General features: G+C 36.5%; 1 protein-coding gene across 1 annotated transcript in view; it reads right to left on the reverse strand.

Annotated features, from left to right (window-relative positions):
- The window catches only part of LOC129761010 (14-3-3 protein epsilon), a 39,731-nt gene that overhangs the window by 11,436 nt on the left and 515 nt on the right, over positions 1-27,780 (reverse strand). The window contains exon 2 of the mRNA XM_055758714.1: positions 27,493-27,656. Coding sequence (XP_055614689.1) covers positions 27,493-27,556 — 64 coding nt within the window. The 5' untranslated portion in view covers positions 27,557-27,656. The remainder of the gene's footprint in view (positions 1-27,492; positions 27,657-27,780) is intronic.

Below are 27,780 nucleotides of genomic sequence, written 5' to 3' on the forward strand. Positions count from 1 at the left end.
GACAGCGTTGTGCCTTTTAGATGCGTGACAACCAAACTTACAATGATGACAGATGAACTGTGAGGCGGCCTCTAGGGGGGAGCACCAGCATTTAGTCCAGTTGTCGAATGTTCCATCATTCCAAATACAATTATTCCGGCCACTGCGTGACGCGCGATGTATTAGTCATGTGATCGTATTCTACGCGACAATGACGCGCTGTCGTCGTTCGCTCGGACTGTAACGTGCTCCCCTTCTCATTGATGATGAATCCACATCGAAGCCGTAAAAATTCCAGGGAACATTGTCGCGTCTACTTAAAAAGAATTGTCACTGTAAGCAAGTGACGGCGCTAGTATTTTTTCGGCATGATAGAACCTTAAAAATGCTTAAACTTGTACAAATTTGATAAGTCATATCTTCGTACCGTATAATTGTGTTAGATCTTGGTCCAATATGTCATATGTTCCGATAGAGATAACAATATGTAATAAATTTAAAAGGACGACGTCCGACTATTTTTCAGCCATAGATAGATAGTTACCCCAAAAGAACGGGGCAGCGATAGGAGGCATTGACCTGAATCATGATCATTTCTTCATCAATAGGGGATGAGTTTTTTTATTACTGTTTTTTTTTTCTTGTCCGTCTGATGGATTCAAGAAAACTCTCAGTCCGGTAGAATGAACCTGTGCCAACCGCTCGTTTGGAAGATGATGTTAAAATGGCATCGTACTTGTGAAGTGTAGGTATTTTTTTTCGGGTTATCTTTCGCCGCATTAGGCTGACTGACTGGTGAGCAAAAATTTATTGCACTCGCCGCGAAGCACGGATAATAGCGCGCAAAGAAAGAAGACATGAATGATTCAACAGTCGGAAATTTAATGATTTCACTGTTTCTAACATTATATCATTTTTCTGCCACGGCTTTGCTCGCAGTGCGTTAAGCACTTCGCAACGAGGTGCAAGCGCGGAAGGAAAGAAATTCTGAAAATTTCCAAGCTAGAAGAGTGGTGAGCTCAGTCAGTGCCTGGCGTTCGTTGCTCCTGCTGATGACGTGATTGTTATCCGAGGTTTTGGTATTGGTTCTGTTCTATTTCAATATAAGAGAAATATGACTAAAAGGTGTAAACGAATTTCAACTGCACATTCCATTCGGTTAAAGTCGGTCACCTTCTTCTCGTCGTCGTAAAGCTCTTTCAAGTATCTCTGCTGCTGTTGAACATTAGCATTATAATCACCACCACGCTAGGCTGCTGCTGAGCTGCAATTACTGCATTACCTGACGGAGCGCAGCGGGTGAAAAGGGTGGCGAAAACAACCCCCATCTGTCAAGTCAAAGTCACAGACGAGCAATTATGATATTCGTTGCTTAATGATGTGACGATGAATGGGTGGGCTGCTGCTGGTGTGAATGGAGCCCTTTTCTAGAGCACTTACCACTGCGTTCCATGGTGACACCTTTCGGAAACTACACCACAAAAAATGACTAGCGTGTTGTTTTAAAATCACTCAAAATGTGGGAATATTAGTTCACATTAAACATTTAAAGAAACATTTTTAAAGCAATAAAAATATCATTCCTGAGTTCTGTATTTCTCGCAGCAGATAACAAATATCAGGGTTGCTAGCGATTTTTCGTTTTGAAAATCCAAAATTTTCCCCGGTTTTCCCCCGGCTTTTTCCCGGTTATAAATGATGATTTTTCCATTTAATATATTCGTTTTCAAATATAAAATTATGGTGAATAAAAAAATTTATTGTAAAGGGGCTCAATTTTTTAACAATTGTATTTCAAAACTTGTTAGCCGGTAAGAAATCATGACAAAAGCTATGGCGTATTTTAACACGTAATCATTTCGTATGAAATTGACAGGGTTTCATGATTTTTTAAAACGAATCTAACGAAATTGGCATCTCTTCGTTGTTTTGCTCCATAATTTTAACAGTTTTGCAAAAAACAAAAAATTGAGGTCAATTGATCTTGAAACTATCATGTAGCACTTTTCAGCTACTGTAAAATTTTCTTGAATTTTTATAGAGTTCTAGAAAAAAATGGTATAGTTTGTAGAGAAATATGTAAAAAAATACATCGAAACAGCTTGTTAACTTGAATGGGGATTTGTCTTACAAAACTTAAAATCATAAGATTGCAAGTAATATTTGAATGCAGTTATATTTTTTGGCAAATCCAAAGACATGCTTCAGAAAAAAAAATTTAATACAAAACAATGAATAACTTTAGTAGTGCTGTAAGACCTTAGATTTCGATAGGACCTTATTTTCGATACAATTTCTACACAAGACATATAAACGAGAAAAAATATTCAGTCCTTTGGAGTCCGAAGTTCGAACTCTCACTTATCCAGGTCCGACTGTAGTTAGTTTTGTCGATAATAGTTTCATTATTAAATTTATAACATTGGAGTTATGCTTGTAATATAGCCCACTTGCGGAGAGCGAAAAAAATTAGATATCTCATATTACCCTGCAATTTGATAAAAAGCGATTCAAACTTCGTTTGTTTAATAATGAACGAAAATAAGCGTTCATGAGATTAATCTATCAAGACTGTCAAAAAATATTCTTAAATTTAGAAATAATTTTGATAATATTTTTGAAATTCCGTAAAAAAACCTCAAGCATGACAATTTTCCCGGTGAGGTACCGAAATTACTGGCTTTTTTTCGGTTTCCCGGTGACGAGATGAAATTCCAAAGTTTTTCCCGGTATTCCCGGTTTTCCCGGTTCGCTAGCAACCCTGAAATATTTTAAAACAGAACATTAGGTGGTATGAATAAGAAAATAGCAATTGCTTCGATAGCTTTTACTTAGCTCTAACTTTAGAATGGCAAAATTTGAAAGCATTTGCTCAAATAGATATGAAAAAGCAGAGTAGAACATTTACTTTCATCCAGCTCCGGATAAAAAATATGCATGCCATTCGCAGTATTTGACTCACAAAACTGCTCGAAAATAGCAAAAGCAATTACTAGAGCTTTATTCATATTAGCCATTATCTACGAGACTGGTTCACGGCTAAGAATTTTTGTCATGATACAACAATCTCTTAATGAAGGTCTGTGTTTAAGCAAAAGTAAAGTTGATAGTAGAAGCATAGAAGTTCCAGTGGATGTGAGTAGTCAATCACACTAAGCTAATCCAATGTGCATTTGTCGAGCTCCATCCGCGACTGCTGGATCTTATATCGATACACTCCATGTATATCTCGGATATTCGGATGTGTTCTTTACCCACTATTGAGCAGCACTGGTTGCTTCTTCATATGACCGTAAGCAGCAGGTGTGTCAGGCGTTCTGATTTTTCAGGATTTGTCCTGATTTTCGAGAGGCCGTCCTGATTTTTCAAAAACGCTTAAATTGTCCTGATCTTTGAAAAATGGCCTTTAAAATGCCCTGATTTGTCCTGATTTAAAAAAAAATCTAAATAATAACTAAATTTATCGATAAATGGTGAGAGCATTAAACAAATCTTTAATAATAATAAAATAGTTAAACCAGTTTATCCGATGATAATATTTGGTTCAAATGATGTTATAATTTTCGGCGCATTTTTTCAGCACCTGTATTTCGCCCTTAGCTATGCAATCTAAGCAAAGCTGCATGTTATTTTACTATTTACTGGTATCCTGAAAAATCCTGAATTTTTTTTCAGCGCGGTGTCCTGATTTTTGACAAAACCGCCTGGCACCTCTGGTAAGCAGCGGTTCGAATAAAATCTCGTGTCGATGAGTGGTGATCAGGGTTGCCAACTGTTTTTCGAAAAAATCTGGAAGATTTTGAAAAAATGTCTGGATAACTTATTTGGTGATGACCTTTTTTTTTGGTTGCCATATCCCAATGTTGCAGAATAGCCACTAATCGTATGTTTCTGACACTATCAGTCACGTGTTCTATTTGACTCTCAATTTAACATACATCTTCAAGGCATTTGCCTTTATTAACCCTTTCCTTCCCATGGTAGCACAGATGATCCACAACTTCGCACAGGTTGCATTTGAACTGGGCTCTTTGGATCAATACCATTTTCTCAGCGAATGTGCAGGTATGACAGAGAATCATTGCACAAAATTTGAAGAACATCGATTCACTATTTAGTTTTTGCTCGGCAGATAAAAGCTGAGCAAAAGTTGTTTTTTTTTAATTTAATTCAAGTTGCTATTTGATGTTCGATAAGTTCACAAGTTTTCATGATTATCCTCAAACAAAAATACTGACGTGCAGAAAATTGCTTGTGTTAGCAAAATCAAATGATGGTTTGCTTAGATTTCCACTGAAACATATAAATTTTCGTATAAGAAAAGTGGATCACAGGTGATATACTGGGAACAAAATGTACTTTTCATCTTGCTAAGTTTTTATCAATACCTACTCATGGAAATCATTCGGTTAAAAGTTTTTTTCTCTTCAGGATAGGTATTTCATCTACTAAAATAACCACTGGCCTGAAAAAATATTGAAAGTTATGTGATTTTAAAAAAATCTAATATTCAGCTTTTTTTTCTCTGTCCATGTGTCATGGCGGCCATTGTTCAAGACAAAAATAAAATTTCAAAAATTTCAATAGTTTGACTTTTGAGGGCTGGATGATATACCCAAGAAATATTTCACAACATAGGATCGTTTTAGTTGGTGATCAATGAGGTGATAAAATTCCATGTATTTTTGCCGTTATTTCTTATTATTCATTTGCACCCTCTGTGTTGTTATCTTCACAATGGAGCATATATGATCCACCTAAAAACCCAAATTTATCAACTGGATCATAAAAATAGATTAAAATCATGCATTCTATGTCCTAGATCAATATTTCTAGCAATAGCTAGTTGTTAATCAATATTTCTAGCAATAGCTCGACAAGTACGCATGCGCTGTAGCCTATTTCGTGACGTTCACCGTGGTATAATTGGCTAATGCACCGTTTTACAGAAGTGGAAATTGCGGGTTCAATGCCCGTCGGTGGACCGTTTTATCTTTTTCGAAAAATTCATGAAATTTATCTCATGTTTTCTAATACTTTCCATCACCTTTGAAAATGTGATAATTTTCCAATGTACAAGACGAACTTAGAACATTAGGTTTAAATATTTTTGTTTTTGCATTCATTGAATAAAAATTATATTTCAAGAACACATCAAAAGTTGATTGTGGGTGTAAACGCCTTTACATTCTATTTCGCCCAGATTTCAAATTGAACATTTAAAATGGACCGCCGGGATTTTGCCAAATGGTTAGTAAGACTTTTCTGGATTTTCTCAACCCGGACAAAAGCGGTAGTTTGTAAGAATAACCATTTTTTTTTTATTTCCAGTTTTTATCAAATGAAAAACTATTAGTGAATATTATATGGATTCTTCGTGTACTCGTCCGTAAATGGACACTTTTTTAATCAGACACGTTTCGAAAGCTCTGTTCGTAATATGTTTATCCAAATTTTTTAAATGTTTCCATGTACATTTTCATAAAATAAAATTCTGCTCGAAGGAGTGAGTATCACGTTTTCAAATTTTTCGCGATATAAACTGTTTTGATTGGATACCCCTTTTAGTGCCCTTGTTTGTATGATAGACTTCATTGGTACACCCGAAAGCCCTCCCTTGTTTGCGTATTGATTATATATATATATACACTGAGGTTTTTTTTTACGCGGTATTTCGTCCCGCGTAAAAAAAAACCGCGTAAAAAAAACCGCGTTAATTCGAAAATCCGCGTAAAAAAAGCCGCGTAAAAAAAAACCGTGTAAAAAAAAACCGCGTAAAAAAAAACCTCAGTGTATATACGCGCACGAATAAAAAAAAAACAGAATCAACCTTGAACAAATTGGTCTATCAACACGCCTGCCAAATCATTGATAAACCTTCCCGGAGACAGCCAAATCCGTTTTATCGATCGTAGTAACCGATGACTGAACACAACCCAATCCGAAGGACTGACATTTTTCCACCCCGTGATCCGGCGGGTGGATAGTCGACGACAAAACCCCCTCCCTCCTACTTCTGCTCCTGCTCCACCCACACCAAACCATACATACACACACAGGACAATCACGCAAACAAACACGTGCTGAATGACTGATGGAAAGTACCAATCAACCCAGAGCATAGGCATTGGGAACGTCTAGTTTTATATCCGCGGACAAGGACGGAAGGTCTCTACCCTTGGACGCAGCAAGAATATTGGGCAGCACAAATGTTATCAATTCTAAATCATCGCGTGCCGAGTACCACTGCGTGTAATGGGGGAAATGGCGAAGTAACACGCATTACAATTCACTTTTCGCGCGGTGTCACACATCGGGACCAATAAGCTTTTTTTCCCACCAACCAACGCAACAGTCCAGTCAGTCGACGGGTCCTTCGGCGAATCAAATGTCTACAATGACTGTTCTGGGATTGACGAGGTAATGTGTGGGTGGGTGGAACCTTCATTACTATTTTGTTATGATTACGGCTCGGAATCGATAGTTGGTAGGTTTTTGTCGAAATATACATTACCGTTCACTTTAACTTTGAACTTCCTTAAATTTTCAAGTTTTCTACAAACGGTATACTAACGCTCACACTATACTCTCAAGAAATTTGATGTTTCCAAAATATTTATGACCTGAGACTAGCACTAGACACAGCAATTGTCGGACTTTTTCATGTTCAACAACATGTTTATCATCTACTAATCAGTCAATAGATTCCTAACAAAATTTTAACAAAGAGGAAAATGTATGATTCATTCGAGTTTAAAATCAGAATTTCATGTATTTGTTATAAATGTTCGATTGAAACATTCATCCAAAATTCAAACTTTCTAATTTTTTTTCTTCACGTTTGCTTGTCATTTTAACTAAACTTTGGTTCTCCCTACTGTATGCCACATGGCAACTGTATGTTGATGGAGGGTGCATTAATATTTCATTCAGCTATTTGGATAATGTTTGTCTTTGGACTAGCCCAGGCTCCGATAGATTGTCACGAGTGTATAGTTATTCCGTTGAAGATTATTTTTTTAACAACATACATTTTATTTTAATATTTCTTTCTCTCCGTAATTTACTGGAAGATGAAATACTGGAAATGTTAGACGGACATTAGAAATTCAACTCATTCGGCCTGCATTCCTTATAGTTTGTTACATAATGTTCATTAGTAAATATCAAACCTTCCATGTCAACATCAGTACAAAAACGTCCAAAATGACAAAAAAAGAGACCGAATAGAGATATCCGGCGTGCCGAATACCGAATATTGACCTTTTCAACTATTCGGCCAATCAAATATTCAGACCCCGTTCGTTTTTTTCAACATGCCCGAACATTTTGTGTTGCCAAAATCGAATGTTGCCAAAATCGAACGGTTTTTTATCTGAAATTTTTTTTGAAGATTTTGTCAGATGTGTAACGATTATGTTGCATGATCGGATGATGTCACATGGTTCGATTATGTCACATGGTCCGATTATGGCACATAGTCAGATTATGTTGCATGATCGGATTATATAACTTGGTCAGATTGTCATCTTGTTGATAATGTTGCATGATCAGATTATGTCACACGGTCCGATTATGTTGCATGATCGGATTATGTCACATGGACGATTATATTGCATGGTTCGATAATATAACATGGTCCGGATTGTCACATGGTCGATTATGTTGCATAGTCGGAATATGTCACATGGTTGATTATGTTGCATGGTCGGATTATGTCACATGGTCGATAATGTTGCATGATTGGATCACGTCATAAGGTCCGATTATGTTGCATGGTCGGATAATGTCACATGGACCGATTATGTTGCATGATAGGATTATGTCACATGGTGCGATTATGTTGCATGATCGGATTATGTCATATGGTCGATTATGTTGCATGGTTTGATAGTATCGCATGATCAGATTATGATGCATGATCGGGTTGGTCACATGGTCGATTATGTTGCATGGTCGGATTATGTTACATGATCGATAATGTAACGAGATTAGATTGTGTCATAAGGTCCGATTATGTCACATGGTCCGATTATGTTGCATGGTCGGAATATGTCACAGAGTCAATTATGTTGCATGATTGGATTATGTTAAATGGTCGATTATGTTGCATAGTCAGATTATGTAACATGGTCGATTATGTTGCATAGTCAGATTATGTAACATGGTCGATTATGTTGCATGATTGGATTATGTCTAATGGTACTATCATGATACATGGACGGATTTTGTCACATGGTCGATTATGTTGCATGATCAGATTATGTCACAAGGTCGATTATGTTGTATGGTGTGATTGTGTCACATGGTCGAATATTTCACATGGTCAATTATGTTGTATGGTCGAATTATGTCAAATGGTCCGATTATGTCACATGGTCGAATTATGTCAAATGGCCCGATTATGTCACATGGTTGGATTATATCACATGGTCAATTATGTTGCGTGATCGGATTATGTCACATGGTCAATAATGTTGCATGATCGGATTATGTTGCATGGTCGAATTATGTCACATGGTCGATAATATTGCATGATTGGATTATGTCATATGGTCCGATAATGTTGCATGATCAGATTATGTCTCATGGTCAGATTATGTTGCATGATCGGAATATGTTGCATGATCGGAATATGTCACATGGTCGAATTACGTTCAATGGTCGATTATGTTGGATAGTCGGATTATATCACATGGTCGATTATGTGGCATAGTCAGATTATGTCACATGATGGATTATGTTGCAAGGTTGGCTTATGTCACATGGTTGATTATGTTGCATGGTCGAATTATGTCACATGGTCGGATTATGTGGCATGGTCCGATTTTGTCACATGGACTGGCATGGTCAGATTATGTCCCATGATAAAATTTTACCACATGGTGAAATTCTGTTATACGGTTGAAATTTGTCTTAGTCAGATATCGCCATTTTGACACTGTCACATGTTAATCATTACGCGAATACACCATAGGTTCACTTATTCTATACAAGCTATACATTCACAAGAAAAAAATTACGTTATTCTACGTTTAGCGATCGTAGCTAAATTACTACCTCCTCAACTTTTGTGTAGGGATAAGTGTAAAATAGTTTAAAAAGCTGTTCGATTTTGGCAACACAAAATGCTCGGGCGTGTTGAAAAATTTAACGAGGTCTGTATATCGTTGTAAACGTTAGAAATCAAGCTTTCCAAACATATGGTGTGATTTTGGGTTTCATAAAAAAAACACAAAGCTTTTACACTATATTCGTGCGTTGAGTCGAATCAATGTGAAATTAGGAATTAGTGAACGGCCTTATTCCAAGTAAAATATTTTTTTGAGAACAATAGTGTCTGTGAAGAATATCCAGATTGTACGCAATCACAGTTTGAAAAAATTTCATAATAAACTTAATACTATGGGATGGAAAGACGATGATGTATAGTATGTTGATAGTTGATGATCTATACAGAAAATTTTCGATTTTCATGCAAAATGATTACCAAGTTAGTGATTATTAATATGTATTGACAAGTTAGCGAATCTGTTTGCTACTCTATTTCACAAAGTGGTATCTGTCGAGTAGCATTAAATATGAGGATATGAGATTCGAATTTCAAACATTTTCCCAGAAAGCTTCTCTAAGCTGTAATGAAATTTATCTACACCATCAAACATATTGCATCATCCTCATGATACACAAAAGTCTCTCTCATCATAAGATATTGAAAATAACGAGATTCCATAACCGCAACAGTAAATACTCGACCATTCATCCGGACCCAGTCGAAAGCTCCATAACTTTTCGCAAATATTCCCGGGTTCAACACACACGAATTTCATTGTCTGTACCTTGTCTCTCCCGTCGTCCGTCAGCCATGAAGGGTAGCAACGACGACCAGTAGCCAGTGAAATCACGGTATCAACAGCAACAACAACCTTCTCCGATATGGTGGGAAATGGATGGCACCGGTTCGGACAAATCGTACCGAAAGTCGCATCACATCACATCTCCCGCGAACGACCGAGAGAGCTGATTGATTCATTTTTAATTAAAATTCGCCGGGAAGTAAGTAAACAACAAGTCCGTTTCTCCGCAATATACGCCAACGATCTTCGGGCATCACTATTAAGAGTTGCACCGGTTCTCGCTATAGGTTGGCTTTCTCCTGCCTTCAGGTCGAAACGTCTATTTTTTATTGCCAACTGCAAACATGTGAGATTTTGACCTAGCTTCCAAGTCGATAAATGTAAGATAACTTTCTGAAAATTTCCCTAAAAATCTTTTTTCATATATTGGTATTTAGAACATATTCAGATTATTCCAACAATTGTGATTCAATTAACATTCCGAAAACCTTAAACGAAGAATATGTGTGACAAATGTCGAAATAATTTGTTGGCGAAAATTCCAGTACATACAATGCACTTTCTAAGGTGTTTCCATCCCAAAGCTTCGTCGGTTCAGGTTATCGCTTCCCACATTGATTTGGCTGCATGTGTACAGCTTCTGGCCTCAAATTTCGACATTTTAATCACACCTGCACACCTAGGCAGGCAAACTAGTGAAAGAAGACGAAAGAGAAAAAAATACTTCGATACGCAACGAACCCAGCGAAGTATCGTCACCGTCGTCTGGTGCATGTGACACTGATTTTCAATGGAATACGGATACCTTGTAGTGATACTTAGATATAGGTTTCTAGACAATCATCCGATCCCCATCGTATAATAAAGTGATTATAAATGAGTTACTAACGTCCTACAAACATCGATTTCTCCGTTCCGGCATAACTTAATGTGAAAATGATTGGTGAAAGACTGGAATTTTCTGGAATGGAACAATTTGTAAAATCAACAGAAAGAAAATTTGAGCCCTCACAACAGAGGGGTAGAAACTTTTTTTGAGCAAATAAGCTGCAAAATTTTCTTGAGTGATATATATTTTAATGATTGTATGTAGTTTTCATTTAATCATAAAAATATGAATTTATAATTCTTTAAATATGGTTGTCCCACCTAAAGTAAGTTTTAAAGAATGGTTGAGCGGAACAAATTCTTAATTTATCCTGCAAGCTGCTTGTTATGACAGACAGTTGTAGAGCCCTTGAAAAAACTGGAACTAAAATTAGGAAAGCCGATAATTAAAGAAAAAAAGCTTTTAAACACTTGAGCGTGAATTAAACTATAACGTTTCCCGTTCAACTTAAAAAAAAAAATAGAATGAAGTGCATAATCTGTTCTTTATATTGAAAGTTTTTCTATAAGCCTTTCCAGAGGAAAACATCATTCGTCGGGTACGCAATAAACTTAAAATTCAAAATCCCAGGGAGTGCTGAATTGTGTTCCGACTGTGATGAAAGATATCCAGCAAACACAAAGTCCTGACAACATTGTAAGCTATTTTTAAACCACCAGGAAACGTGTTCCCTCGACAGACATCCACGTAGCATAACTTCTGGCGATAGTTAGTCTTGTCTCATTTAACGATTCGCAAACCAACAATCAGTGCTCTGCAAAAAGCGCCCTAGAGGAATCCTTCAACCAAATACAAAGACTCTAACAGTTCGCAAAATCCCAACCAAATCCTAAGCCAGCATTGTGTCTGAAGGAAGCAACAATAAAAAAAGGTTAGCAACCACCTTCCATCTACAGAGCGACGACTCGAATAGCTGTGTGAGACGATGATGATGATGATCCTTTCGGACCAAAACTGAAAATGCGGACGACGGAGGAATCCGGCACCGGAGATAAACTCGTTTCATTAGGATTCATTGCCCGAATTTATTGGTTTGTTATTGGTGACGGTTCAACTTTTTCGTTCATATATAGCAAGTTTTTTTTCTTTCACCACAGGATGTGAGGCATAATAATGGGACCCGCCAGTTTATTGAGTTATCCTTTTTGGAGGTGACAAATTTATTCCAATCTGGACCTCAATTGTAGAAGGATTACCCAACGCAAAACTCGTATTATGTGTCAAAGATTGAAGGGTCAATTCGTTTCACCAAGGGAGATAATTTTTTTTTTGAACAAATATTGAAAAAAGTTGGGTAACAATCCGAAGGTATTTTATTTATTGAGCCGACAATATTGAGGAAAATTTACTGTTCATCCTTCGTTTAGTAAAGAAACAATTTTGCAACAGTTTTCGTATGAGGAAATGGAAAAACCATATAATATTTTTTTAACGTAGACATTATTTCCAACTGTTGATAATGATTTTTAGGGAAAAAAACTTAAAAAAAGAGTTAACCTTGTGACAGCTTAAAATTAATCTGGAATTAATCTGTGCTCAGCAAACAATTCGGTAACTTTTTCGGGAGCCAAAAGCCGACAAAGTCGTAAAGGGCCTTGGAAAAACCCAATTACCTTGAGAAACAGGGCAGAAAACCCTCTTTAATTACACTAGTTTACAGCATTTTTGAACTCAGTAAACTGAAGGTCATTTCCAATGTGAAATCGGGCGCTAAATCCGAAAATGAAATTCAAAAAAATCTAAGTAGAACCGTTTTTGAGTTATGCTCCAAATTTGAAATTTTGAAAAAATTAAAAAAGTTCTTGTACTTAGATTGACATATCTCGGACGGCATAACAGTAATTTAAAATCCCTCTTTTGCATATTGAAGGTGAATAAATTTTCTATCGATCATCTGAATACCGTTTTTGCGTATGATCGACAGTATTGTCGATATTAGTGACTTAATGGTAGAAAAAATTCTAAAAAACGCAATTTTTTAGAGAAAATTTTGTTTCAGCGGAAGTTTTAGACTTGATGGCAACATTTAAAAAATCTGAATTTCTTTTGCGCTTAAATGTCAATTTAAAACAAAGATTTCAAGTAATTATTTATCAAAATCGGTTGAAAATTGGAGAAGTTATGGCTACTTTACCATAACAGTATTTTTTGTAGTTTTTAATAATTTAACGAACCGCAGTACACTTATCATAGTATAGGAAGAATGAAACATGATAAATCTCACTCGCTCCAAGTCAAAATTATTGGTTAGCTTACCAGAAGGTCACATGCCAAGTTTCAGGAAGATCTGACCATAGGGAGGGGTTGCTTAAGTCTCAAACGTGAATAAAATTTTGAGGTATTTTGCCCGGAAGGAACAAAAAATACTGGTTTTTCATCAATAACTTTTTTCATCACTAGCTGATTGTTTTTTATGGATGATTTTCTTAAAGCCTAAGTCAAGACAAATATTTCACCCGAAGGCTGTAACTCGATTAGATTTGAAACAGAAAAGTTATTGCGGTTCAAAGATTGTATTTTGGTCGAAAATTGTCGTATAAAACGCAATGCGTAAAAAGTACTCATTGCGTGTTGGACAAAATTTGCGGCCTTTGAACCGCAATAACTTTTCTGTTTCAAATCCAATCAAGTTACAGTCTTCGGGTGAAATATTTGTCTTGATTTAGGCTTTAAGAAAATCATCCATAAAAAACAATCAGCAAGTGATGAAAAAAGTTATTGATGAAAAACCAGTATTTTTTGTTCCTTCCGGGCAAAATACCTCAAAATTTTATTCACGTTTGAGACTTAAGCAACCCCTCCCTATGGTCAGATCTTCCTGAAACTTGGCATATAACCTTCTGGTAAGCTAATCAATAATTTGACTTGGAGCGAGTGAGATTTATCATGTTTCATTCTTCCTATACTATGATAAGTGTACTGCGGTTCGTTAAATTATTAAAAACTACAAAAAATACTGTTATGGTAAAGTAGCCATAACTTCTCCAATTTTCAACCGATTTTGATAAATAATTACTTGAAATCTTTGTTTTAAATTGACATTTAAGCGCAAAAGAAATTCAGATTTTTTAAATGTTGCCATCAAGTCTAAAACTTCCGCTGAAACAAAATTTTCTCTAAAAAATTGCGTTTTTTAGAATTTTTTCTACCATTAAGTCACTAATATCGACAACACTGTCGATCATACGCAAAAACGGTATTCAGATGATCGATAGAAAATTTATTCTCCTTTAATATGCAAAAGAGGGATTTTAAATTACTGTTATGCCGTCCGAGATATGTCAATCTAAGTACAAGAACTTTTTTAATTTTTTCAAAATTTCAAATTTGGAGCATAACTCAAAAACGGTTCTACTTAGATTTTTTTGAATTTCATTTTCGGATTCAGCGCCCGATTTTACATTAAAATTGTTGGTCAGTTAATCAAGTTCACGATTTTTTTGAAATTTTGTAAACTAGTGTTATTAATTTACAAAGCAGCAGTTCATTCGTGAAGGCGAAAGCAAAATACCTACAGCCCGTGAGAGTCCATCATCATCCATGGAAAACAAAAAATGGAACAAGGACAAAGAATTTTCAAACTAGAATGAAGCAGACGATTGCTGCTGCGGTGAATCACATCTGGTCGCCAACCGGGTTTTGCCGATATACCAACGACCGCATTGAAATGACTGTTTCCTGTGTACACTTTAATTTTCTGTTCGACTTTCATTTAAATAAAGTTAATATTTAACATCTACCGTAAACAGAGAAAAAAAATCGTTAAATCTAAAGCCTCCAAACAAAACAAGCTAAACTTTTAAACTTTACAGAAAAAAAGAAATTGATAACATAATTTTAGCGTGTAGGTTAGGCTCTTCGTAAAAGGATGAAAAGCGCCGTCGGGCCTTAACAGGAAATGCTTATTGCTGCCAAGCAGCAGTATGCTATTCTTCCGTTTCTTGGCCAGTGGAATGGAATGGGGTCAGTTTTTCTCCACTTTGCTGAAGGCTTTTATCATATTGGTCCAGTAGTTGAAGGTATGTTTTTTTTTCTTTCGAGAACACCAAGCATATTTGAATTTCAATCGTCGAAAATCGAAAATGTGACAGCTTCGATAAAAAAGCTATCACATGAAGACTAATGATAACTTAACAATGAATTCGGTCCGTTGGTCTCTTCGAAGTTATCCTGACTCGTTCATCAAAGGTATGGATAAAGGACAGATCCACCCACACGGCTTTAATAGTGATTGACATTGATAAAGTCCTCGTAATCATTCACTCTAACTTTCTGGATTTTTTTCCTCGCTGTGACAAGGGTTACATGAAAACATTGTTCCACCATTTTGGGGCTGCTTTTGTTATGTTATCATCATCTGGCTAGAGGATGTTCCAGTAAACTTTCGGGGAAGACATTTTCTGCTAAAAACCCAATTTGCAATTCTTGTACGTGATGACAGCTATCTGAACAGCGAGGGAAATTCAAAAGTAAGTTAACCAAACAGCACCCAACTTTTTGACGGATGTACTCTCTTCTTCTGACGACAGTGGGTTTTGCTTCGTCGTAACTACTGAACTGTGCAAGTAAGTTCGTTCCACTTTTCCCACGCTACATAGCGTTTCACATTTCTCATGATGATGTCATTCAATTCAGGTGCTCCACCAGTAGTTGAAATTGTACATGAACTTCCCCACCGGCAAGTGGCGAGAGATGCAAACATGCAAAGGTCTATCAATTGCCAGTTTCCTACAATACAGCATCATGCTCTATTTGCTTCCGATCAATTATCTTGACCGGAAAGGTAGGTGGTCCGGGCACAGTTGGTACACACAGAACATTCTTGACTTGATTTCCAGCTATAGTGGGGGCACTACCACGTAACCGGGTCATGTTGTTCTGTCCAAAGTCGATCGGGGAGGTTCCATTCCATACTATTATTTGATTGGCGTTACTGGCAGTGAGCTAGCTACGTGAGGCAACCATAGCAATAATGTCTTTTATTTACGTAGATAAACATTAACAGGTGTAAACACTGGCTTATTTTTTTTTCATTTCTCGTCTGCTGACGCACGTACCCATACGTCCCCTTAAAGTAAAAAAAAGGAGATAAACTGGTGAGACGGTTATGTGTTCAGGAACACATGGCACCGAAAAATTGCTACATATGACAAACTGTTTATGTGTGGTCATTGCAGCCTATTCCGAAGGTATGTTAGTTTTATCTTGAGACTGTTGTCGTCTCATTTGAAATATTACAAATTTCATATGTTAAAATAATTTTTAGTGAAAACAAACAAAAGTGACGTTTAGTAACCCTCCTCAAACAGTTGAAGGCTTGATTTCAATTTTCTCTGACAGCATTTGCATGGAACTTCTTCTCCGTGAGCCACAATCAATCGACAGCTTTGTGCCGTTGAAAATGTTTTGCTATCTGCTATTCTTTTTTTTTTTTTTGGTCGCAATTTTAACACTACCTTTTATTTTTAGCCTCCCCCGGTACATTGAAATAGGGGAAAAAATGCGAAAAAAAAATCGATTGGCAATATGGATGGTTCCGACGAAATCTGGAATTCGGACTGATATCCAAAAAAACGTGCTCGGGGTCGGTTGATGGGACGAGTCGTGCTCGCTCTGAACGCGGCACATCGAGAACTCGGGTGGTAAGCGGAACGAAATGAATAGATAAAAAATGTTAATATCAAACAGCGATTGTCAGATATTCCGAAAGGGTTGATGTTTTAGCGAGTTTCCATGTCAATTGAAAATTCGCCCCAAGGCTTCCCGATGTAATATACATAGTAGAAATCATCGGTTCGGATCGATTGAGCTTCGAAGTGCCAATTTCGTTCGAAGGTTGTGAAATTTTAACCGAATATCGGGAGGATGTGAGAAAAAGCACGATATTCGAGCTAAGGCTATCAATAACATCGAGTGAAAATATATGACAATTATTTTCTATAACATCATTTCAGCCCGTTTCTAAATTGGTGTTATGTACACAATCAATTTGCATGAGCTATACAAGACGGTTACATACCGATATGTTCAGCGAGCGTTGCGTAATCAGTCCGTTCTAGCTGGCTGAGGAGTAAAGTATCGTCTCGAGCGGGAATCTTCGACACATGAGAAAAAAAATACTCCTACACATTCGCCAACCATTCATCCAGTTGTCATCAATTCGAACCCGGTATTTATTGCGCCAAGAAATGGTGCTAGACTACCCATAAGAGAACAACATACCAATAACACAGTAGATGAACAACATCGTAGGATTCTTTTTAGCAAGACAGCCAAACTCAATGAACTGATACCAACCATTAAATGGTAAAAAATTCATGGTAATTTTTAAAAAATTTCTATCAAGTTAACCGGATTCATCAAATTTAATATTTCGGAACAAATATCAAATTCTTATTTTGTCACCCCTGTCCCCTTGATTTTTTTCCGAAAATCTCGAAGGGGAAAACAAAAAAAAAGGTTCTTTTATTGAAAAATTCTTCGAAAATTCAACCAGTTGAAAGAACGAAAGTCAAACTGTAGAAAATGGAATTGTATCGACTTTTGTATTCGAGATTTTTTTAAATCTTCTATCTCAAACAACTCGATTTTTCGATTTGTTTATAATGTAGATTGTATACAAGTCGTGAGAGCGCTGATTGGGGATCAATACATACATACATACATACAATGTAAATTGTATACAAGTTTGTTGCATGCAACATTTTGTCCAATTTGTTCCAATTTAGTGAAAATTTGGATTATTTTTGATTACAGACCCCGTTCGATTTTGGAAAAATCCGTGCAAAACCGTTCGTTTTTGGCAATATCCGAAAAAGACGGTTTTTTGTTACTTTTTTTTTCAAAATAATCAAAATTAATGTGAAACATAATACAGTGAGCGAAACAAGAATAGTACCACTAGGTGTTTTGCTTATTAAAATACACTGAGGTTTTTTTACGCGGTATTTTTTCCCGCGTAAAAAAAAACCGCATTAATTCGAAAATCCGCGTAAAAAAAACCGCGTTAATTAGAAAATCCGCGTAAAAAAAACCTCGTTAATTCGAAAATCCACGTAAAAAAAACCCCAAAATTCGAAAATCCACGTAAAAATCCATTTTAATTAAAAAATTCGGGCAAAAAAGCACGTTACTAAAAAAAACGCGTAAGAACCATGATTATTTAAAAATTTGATGGTTTATGATAGTTGATTTTTAAGATAAAAAACAAAATCAATTAGATTAATAGAATAGTAGAATATAGTGAGGCTTATTTGACAGTGTGGAATTCAGATCGTCTCATGTCTCATGTCTCAGGTCTCATGTTCCATGTCTCAGGTCTTAGGTCTCATGTCTCAGGTCTCATGTTCCATGTCTCAGGTCTCAGGTCTCATGTCTCTGGTCTCATGTCTCAGGTCTCATGTCTCATGTCTCAGGTCTCAGGTCTAATGTCTCAGGTCTCAGGTCTCATGTCTCAGGTCTCATGTTCCATGTCTCAGGTCTTAGGTCTCATGTCTCAGGTCTCGTGTTCCATGTCTCATGTCTCAGGTCTCATGTCTCATGTCTCAGGTCTCATGTCTCAGGTCTCAAGTCTTAGGTCTCATGTCTCAGGTCTCGTGTTCCATGTCTCAGGTCTCATGTCTCATGTCTCAGGTCTCAGGTCTCAGGTCTCATGTCTCAGGTCTCATGTCTCGGGTTTCAGGTCTCATGTCTGATGTCTCAGGTCTCATGTCTTAAGTCTCATGTCTCATGTCTCAGGTCTCAAGTCTCAAGTCTCAAGTCTCAGGTCTCATGTCTCATGTCTCATGTCTCGTGTATCAGATCTCGAGTCTCATATTTCAGGTTTCATGTCTCAGGTCTCAGGTCTCAAGTCTCAGGTCTCAGATCTCATGTATCACGTTCTTAGTCTCAGAGCTAAGATTTTCCCAACTACAAAAAGATTCTAAGTGTTTTCTTTTGAAAAAGTCTTAGAATATTTTCTCTGAAAAACCGCGTTAACCCTTCGTTTCATGATTTTTTATTTTTCCTTCAAAATCGTTTTAAACAGTCAGAAATGATGTGTACATTGAGAAAAAAAATTAAAATAAAATACGATTTTTCACTTTTTCCATACATTATTTGTTGCAAATTTGTAACTTTATGAAACGAAGGGTTGATTCGAAAATCCGCGTAAAAAAACCGCGTAAAAACAAACCGCGTTAATTCGAAAATCCGCGTAAAAAAAACCGCGTTAATTCGAAAAGCCGCGTAAAAAAAACCGTGTAAAAAAAACCTCAGTGAATGATTGAAAATCACCAAAATTTTTATCTACAATTTAAAAAAACGAACACACACTTATAGGATCTCAGTGAAACTTCATGTTTCTTTGAAGAGATCTAATTTACTTAACTCTAAGGCGTACATCTTTCAAGGATATTATGGCTAGCATCTTACAAATGCTAAAACCACGAGACCACAGAAAGAGTACTATATGTGCCGTGATCGGGATTCGATCTCATGGACTCTGGCTTAGAAGACTGGAACGCTATCCTCTAGGCCACGACCGGCGGCAAAATGGAATTGTATCGACTTTTGTATTCGAGATTTTTTTAAATCTTCTATCTCAAACAACTCGATTTTTCGATTTGTTTATAATGTAGATTGTATACAAGTCGTGAGAGCGCTGATTGGGGATCAATACATACATACATACATACAATGTAAATTGTATACAAGTATTGTATTTTATCTACAATTTGTTTTGTATTGTTTAACGGATAACTCAAGCATAAGTTTACTTTTTTTGGACGTAGCAATTGGCGTTGAGGACCAAATATATGAAAAAAAAAGTGTGCGAAATAAGAAAAGTACCACTTGTGTTTTTGAACAAAAACAAGATATTCCGAAAAATTTACTGTGTAAAAGTGAATAATAATGCTTCCACGAATTATTTGAATAGATAACTAGGGGAAAGTCGGGTAAAACGGACACTTTCAATATTTCGAGAATTACAATGTTTAGCACTAATCTAATGACGGGAATATGTTCGCCTAAGTGTATAAATACTTTCGAGACCTTTTGTTTATTTATGTATAGCAAGCAGAGTAATAGTAAACAAAACAAACAAAAACTATGAGTATCCATTATTTGATGTAATTTTCTCTCCTCATAAAATAATTCACGACGATTTAGATCACCGCTGGATGTAATTTTTCGGGGTTTCTTTTGTTGATTTTGTTCGGTGATGTTTTTTAAAAAAAATCGCTTGTTTTACGTTTCGGTCTACTTTATTCGACCATCCTCAGAAACTATATGTATTATAGATAAATGATGAATGAAAAAAAAAATAATTAAATTACAATTTTAAAAGCCTAATCAAGATAATTATCGAAACACAAATTGGGAAACACTCACAAAAAGCAATTTTTCCGCCTGCTAGGGCCGTCTCTCTGCTCTAGCTGGGCGTCTATCTGTTGCTGCTGCTGTTTTTAAAAAACATCACCGAACAAAATCAACAAAAGAAACCCCGAAAAAATCATAAAATAATTGATAACTCGCAAAATTTTCGAAAATGTAGAGGAAATCTGCAGGAAAATCAGCAAATTTCGGTCAAAGGGCTTTTGAAAAAAAAGTTGCTAAGGCGAGTAAAACGGACACATAAGTTTCTCCAGGGTTTTTTAAATTTTTCTTCGGTTTGATCCTCCATACGCCTTCAGAAGACCTTGGCAAGAGCAATTGACGGATGAAAAGCACTCGCCATCTCAAACAGGCCATAAAAACTGTAAAAACAGGATCTCCGGTGAAGAAAGCGCCTATAAAATACAGAATTCCGAAAACAACACTGTTTCGCTTCTGAACTCGGACCAGTTGCTTCCATTTTGGTTTAAAAACATTTTCAAATATGTACTTATCTCACAAAAATATCTACTTTTACAACAATTTTTGCGGCAAAATGTACCTTTTCTGTAATTTGCAAGCATGTTTTAGATAGCTATAAAAACAATCTTGATGAAGGAAATTAACTAATTCTAATGGTTGAACCGAAACTGCCCATATGCAATATCTTATTTTCTATTGCGATTCTACCTTAGGGTGTCCGTCTTAGGCTGATGTCATGCTGAAGCAAGTAGCAACGCAACGCAACGCAACGCAACGTTCCAATAAGATTGTGTTGCAACGCATTGGTATGTCATGCTGGCGCGACCTGTGACTTTGAAATTCCCTACAAATCATCACTTCTCTACATCTGATAATGCTTTGAATCGTCTCCTTTCTTTCGGGAGCCATCAAAAACTCATCAAATCACGACCCGGATTGCAAGAATGCCAAAATTTGAACCGACAAAATTCCTTGTTTTTTTTGCCGGAACTAAGAATTCATGAAAATTTTCTCGCCGATTAAGATATTTTTTAGTTTATTATCACAAGTTCGGACAGATCTTCGTACTATTGTGCTTAAAACCCGGAATCACTGCTTCAAATCGAGAAAAAACAATATTCCTATTGGATTTCCTACTAGTCGCGCTACAAAACACATTGGCATAAGATTGGTCGCGCTATACAAAGCGACCAGTATGACAGGTCTGCGCGATTTCCATGGAGATCAAATGAGAGCTGGTTAGTCGTGGGAACGTTGCGTTGTAGGTCGCGTTGCTAGTTGCTTCAGCATGACATCAGCCTTACCTGACTTTCCCCAACATTTTAAGGAATATTCTAGAATTTCAAAGGTTTTAAAAGGGGGTTTTAAGAGATGCTCCTCTGGCGTTAAGAAATTTGATATTTTAGCTATAATACTTTATCATTTTGAAAACTTAACCATTCAAAAACATTTTCAAGATCTGTGGCCTTCAACTTTTTTTTACAACACGTGTTCTATTTTCGCATACTGTGATTCAAAAATAGCAATACACTGAGTTTTTTTTTTACGCGGTATTTTGTCCCGCGTAAAAAAAAACCGCGTTAATTCGAAAATCCGCGTAAAAAAAACCGCGTTAATTCGAAAATCCGCGTAAAAAAAACCGCGTTAATTCGAAAATCCGCGTAAAAAAAAACCTCTTTAATTCGAAAATCCGCGTAAAAAAAACCGAAATTCGGAAATCCACGTAAAAAATCCATTTTAATTAAAAAAAATCGCGCTAAAAAGCACGTTAGGGACCATTCAAATATTACGTAACGCTTTAAGGGGGGTGAGGGGGTATAGCAGTTTGTTACGCTTTGTGGATTTTGCTTCGAAATTCTGAGACAAATGTGTTACGTAGGGGGGAGGGGGGTTGAAAATGCTCGAAAATGGCGTTACGTAATATTTGAACGGCCCCTTACTAAAAAAACGCATAAGAACCATGATTATTTAAAAATTTGCGTACAATGATAGTTTATTTTTAAGATGAAAAACAAAATCCATTAGATTAATAGAATAGTAGAATATAGTGAGGCTTATTTGACAGTGTGGAATTCAAAACGTCTCATGTCTCATGTCTCAGGTCTCATGTCTCATGTCTCATGTCTCATGTCTCAGGTCTCATGTCTCATGTCTCAGGTCTCATTTCTCATGTCTCAGGTCTCATGTCTCAGGTCTCATGTCTTAGGTCTTATGTCTCATGTCTCAGTTCTCATGTCTTATGTCTCATATCTCATGTCTCAGGTCTCAGGTCTCAAGTCTCGGGTCTCATGTCTCGTGTCTCAGATTTCGAGTCTCATATTGCAGGTCTCAAGTCTCAGGTCTCATGTCTCAGGTCTCATGTCTCATGTCTCATGTCTCAGGTCTCATGTCTCAGGTCTCATGTCTCATGTCTCAGGTCTCATGTCTCATGTCTCATGTCTCATGTCTTAGGTCTCATGTCTTAGGTCTCATGTCTCATGTCTTAGGGTCATGTCTCATGTCTCATGTCTCATGTCTCAGGTCTCATGTCTCAGGTCTCATGTCTCAGGTCTCATGTCTCAGGTCTCATGTCTTAGGTCTTATGTCTCATGTCTCAGTTCTCATGTCTTATGTCTCATATCTCATGTCTCAGGTCTCATGTCTCATGTCTCGTGTCTCAGATTTCGAGTCTCATATTGCAGGTCTCAAGTCTCAGGTCTCAGATCTCAGATCTCATGTATCACGTTCTTAGTCTCAGAGCTAGGATTTTCCCAACTACAAAAAGATTCTAAGTGTTTTCCTTTGAAAAAGTCTTAGAATATTTTCTCTCAAAAACCGCGTTAATTCGAAAATCCCCGTAAAAAAAAACCGCGTTAATTCGAAAATCCGCGTAAAAAAAAAACCGCGTTAATTCGAAAATCCGCGTAAAAAAAGCCGCGTAAAAAAACCGTGTAAAAAAAACCGCGTAAAAAAAAACCTCAGTGTATTTCTATCACACACGGCTGAAAAAGAAACAGTGCTGTAAAAATATACAACGTCCAAAGATCTTGAAAACATTTTTGCATGGTAAAATTTTCAAAATGTGCTACAAGTGTCCAAATTTTTACCACTTTTCCCAACACGAGTGAACTTGCTCTAACTGAACTAATTTTTATAAAATTGGTCTTGTTGAATTACTTGCACAGTCTTGCTTTTCTCTACTCTCAATTCCAAGAAGTTAGGATACGTATTGAAATGTAGAAAATTGTGTACCACATCTTTTGATATCGTTTTTCAATGCTTTGACTCAAAGTTGAACATAGTAAAAATAAAAGGTAATTAAAAATAGTAAAACTTATAGATGTACCTCGGGCTTTCAACTTGTTTACCGTGATTTCACGTTTGAATTTCAATAGTTCATAATTTAAAAAATCTATGTAAGTAGGTAGGTTAAAAATCACTTCCAAATTGAAAGAAAATTATACAACAACAAAAAATTGTTTGTTTAAATCAAAATACTGAATGTTATTAAATAAGTTTTGTACCTACCATTACAAACCGATTTTTCTCTGAAATATATGGTACGATATTTGACGTTCTCATGTAATTTTTTTTCAAGGAATTTAAGAGAGCTGTCATTCTTCCCAAAAGACGTTCTCAGGACTTTTTTTAGATGGATCTTAGTTTAACTAAAATATAATAGGGGTTAAGTCATTAAGTGTTTAGCGAGTCCATTGAATTTGAAAATAAAATTTGTTGAAAGTTTATAAAAGCTGAGAATTTCAAAATCATTATTTTAGGTAACCCTCAAAATGAAAAATGAGTTCAGAAAATGCTCTCCTTTCCAAAAATATTAAGATTTCTTTTTACTTAAGTTGTAATTTAACACCGATCATCATATTTAAATGTTCTTTATCAAATAATAACATTTCTATTCAATGTTTATCATTACGAACAAACAATTGTTTTTGAATCTCCTGTTTTCCGCTTTCTCTAACGTTACTATGACCTACGGCAGACCATTGTAGTTAGTGTATGGCTGAGTGTTGCCCGTGTCCTTGGACTGAAAGCAGCAACCCGCAGGAGCCTTATCGGGAGGCCCTGGTATGTGGGTGGGTGGAGATTGGATTTGATTCGTTACAGGAGATGCAACGAAGCAGCCGCGTGGTGGACAGTACTGCTCGCCTTTCTTCTTTATTTCATGGTGATACACAATCTGTTTGCTTATTCATGAAAGGAGCTTCCGTATTTCGGTTGGTCGATCCATACTTTTTTATCACCAACAGCAGGAGCAGCAATAATGTTATATATTTGCTGCTTTCTGGATCGACTTTGGGACCTGTCGAAACATCCTTCACACACACATACAAACCGACCAGCACACATACATTCAAATGAACACAGATAAAGGAAGCAGCTCTCAACCAGATAACCAACCCCGAGAATGGCAGTGATAATGTTAAGTCGGGATGAGGAAGCACGGCACAAACCTCCATTAAAATTTATTTCATCTGTCGCTATGCTACCGAACGGATCATCGCCGCCGCACAGTACAGAGGAAAAAAAACCCGTCCAGAACTAGTGCAGGTTCGAACAAGTTGTTCCTTCGGCCAAGAGCCACGTTTTCTGCACAGCTGCAAAGCCTTTCTTGTGTATGCCATGCCATATTCTACGGCTCTCTCTATAAGTCGTCAAGTGGCATTTTCTTCCAGGAACGGTTTCCCTTCCGCTCCTTACTTGCTTCGAGACACTTCACTCCACTATCTGTTCTACCAAAAGGAGGATGGATTGGGGGAGCTTCTTGATTTCGGTTGCAGGAGACTGCGCAGAAGCACCAAAGTTCGCACACGGTGACGTTCAGTTCTGGCAGACTAGGAGTAATTTTGATGGAACCCCATCGCTAAATGAATCCTTTTTTTTTACTAATGATGAAAGTTGTTATATTTTTAAAGGCTTGGCTGGGAGAATTATCAATAGCACTAAAAAAAATTATTTTTGTTTTTTTTTTCAAACGCATTAAAGTTTATAAAGCCAAATAAAGAACTGAGAATGGAGATCAATTTTCATAGAGTGTTGCAACTGTACACAACAGACGTTAATTACATTTTTCCTTTTAGGTGCACGAACCATGTCGTTTTCAGAGCTTTGGCGCGGTGTATTCTAGTCTTGTGAACCCATTTTTTGAAACAAGGTATTGAGTTCATATTTGTACGTAAACCGTTCGCATAATAATGTTACTTCCATTGGATGTGACATAGACATAGATTACAGTAGAGAGTTGTTTAACAACTCGATAAAAATTAGTCATTCATAAAACGAAAATAGTTTGAATTCATATCAAATATTCGAATTCACATTAACACATTGCGGACCAAATACGAGATATGTCGTTTTTCCGCTTGCTATGAGAGTGTTACACATAGAAGGATAACTTAAGGAAGGTTAATCTTTTTCATTATTACACTTTGTGCAGAGTTTAAGTTTAAACGAATATTGAATATCCAACCGAAGATCTTATCGTATTTTCAAGGTGATGTAGAGAATCAGAGTAACAAGGGATATCAAAAAAAGAAATAACATAAACCGTAAGTATCATGAATTTTTAAAAAAAGATACAACGGCTCAATACAGATCTGACTTTCAAGACCATGTCGCATTTATTTGGAAATTGGCCCGCTAGCTGAACATTTTTGTCACTATTTTCTTTGAAATAATAAAACTTCTTCGATTCATAACTTTGTAGATATTCTTAACTCTTTAGTAACTTTTTTTTGTCTTGTCCTTGTCAAGATCTTTCGAACCGTATATCGTTCTTTTACCTGTCGCTATAGTTTGAAGCATAGCTCAGATGGAACGAATTGTATAATGAAGCTTCATTCTACATGAGACTTTCAATAACTCAAAGATAATAAATTTGTAGAATATGGTCCTGAATTTCGGTGTCCACGTTAAGATTTCAGTTATTAATGGAGAGTTAGTTTGAATAGGTAAAAAGTTTGCTACTTAAGTTTTCTGATAAAGTCAGGTAATCGCTAGTAACCCTAAATTCATTTAATTGTTATTATGCCAGAACAAATTTCAAATCTTTCTTTTATCACTTGGAGTTGAAAAATCACGAGGGAGGGGATATTAAAAAATAACGCAAACAACCAATAAATTTGAATTCATTGAACAAAACCTTATATGCAATAAAATTTCATACCCACCGAACGCAGATGGAAAATAGTTTTATAGTAAACCCTACACGCCCCCCTTTCCTCTTCCAAACTAGAGTCAAAGCTAACGTTGAGTCGCCGCGACTATTACGGCTCCCCCTCTACTAACATAGATTAATAAGTGATCCACTCGGCAAAATGAAACTTTATAAGTAAAATGCCTTAATAAACATACCTTTGATTAAAAAAAAAAAAAAAAAATATCATACAATCTCAATTGACCAAAATCGATAAATCAAACTATTTTAGATAAAAAATTTGATAAAATCACGAATATGAAAGCTAAAGACAATCCCATCTTCCGCGGTTTTGTTTTTTGCTCTACGAAATGTTTGAATATTCTAATAATTTATGGAATTTTTCATAAAATTCTTCTAACTTTATTTATTTCCCCTTTCGGGTTTTTCGGAAATTTCGAAGGAGGAGGAGGAGGGGGGGGGGGGGGAATGTGACAAAAGAAGAATTTGATATTTGCTCCAGCCTTATATGTTAGCTAAAAATAGTGATTATTCATTCCATTGTTCTTTTATCCCAATGAAATCTCCTTGACCTGATATAACGTAATTTTCCAAAAAGGTTATCGTCACTGAATAAAGAAACAATTACAATTACAATTTATCCTGCAGTCCGCATATATCTTTCTTTGAGGGTCTCCAAAAGTTTCATCAAATTTGAATGATAAAATTTTTATCGTGCAAATTTGATATCCTCTGTAAAATAAATTTACATCAGGTTTATTTCTCCGACTTGAACCTCATATTTGGCAACCCTGGAGGTCTCGAAAATCGGCGCTTCGACTTTACACAAACACTAGCAAACCGGCGTGAAACACCTTCACGTTCCACACCACGTTATCGATATCGAATCAAGTTCTGGCCCCAAAGGTGTGTGAGTGAAAGCGCACGTAATTAGTAATCCGTAGCAGCGCTTTTTCTTCCACACCGATTTTTCTCACTGGACCCTCGCCCACCTCTTGCAACCCGCATCCAACTCCTACTTCGGGTTTCCTTTCGACAGAATGATCCAATTTTCACTACTTTCCGGTAAATTATGGATCATTTTTGATTGGTTATTTTTCGTTATGGATATAATAGTACAGAATCAAACAAACTCTTGCTTCTTCTGACATTTCATTAGCATTTAAATTACAACTATCGGACTGTCTGAGCCGATCAAGACTCAAAAATAAGAAGAAGAAAGTCCTTCTCCGTGGTAATGATGAATCAGTTAGTGGAAGGGTAAAACGGAATCAACTTACCGTCATACCGCTCGGCCTGTTCCGCCAATTTGGCCTTGTAGATATTATTTTCGCGTTCCGACATTTTGGGTTAGAATCGATTTATACCGCTCTTCTCGTGCGTTTCCGGTTTGGATCCTCCTCGTAAGAAAAAAGCCTTTGTGTCACACGCCACCAGCGATTTTCTGCAAAATCCACACACAGAAAAATCGAATTTAGGTGTCTTGCAACAAACGAGTAATCCAAGTAGGCAATTCCGGCCACTTAATTCTAAAGATAAAATTCTCGAATCACGGAAAAACGGGTTCC

The sequence above is a fragment of the Uranotaenia lowii genome, unplaced genomic scaffold, assembly GCF_029784155.1.
Source record: "Uranotaenia lowii strain MFRU-FL unplaced genomic scaffold, ASM2978415v1 HiC_scaffold_96, whole genome shotgun sequence".
NCBI lineage: Eukaryota > Metazoa > Arthropoda > Insecta > Diptera > Culicidae > Uranotaenia > Uranotaenia lowii.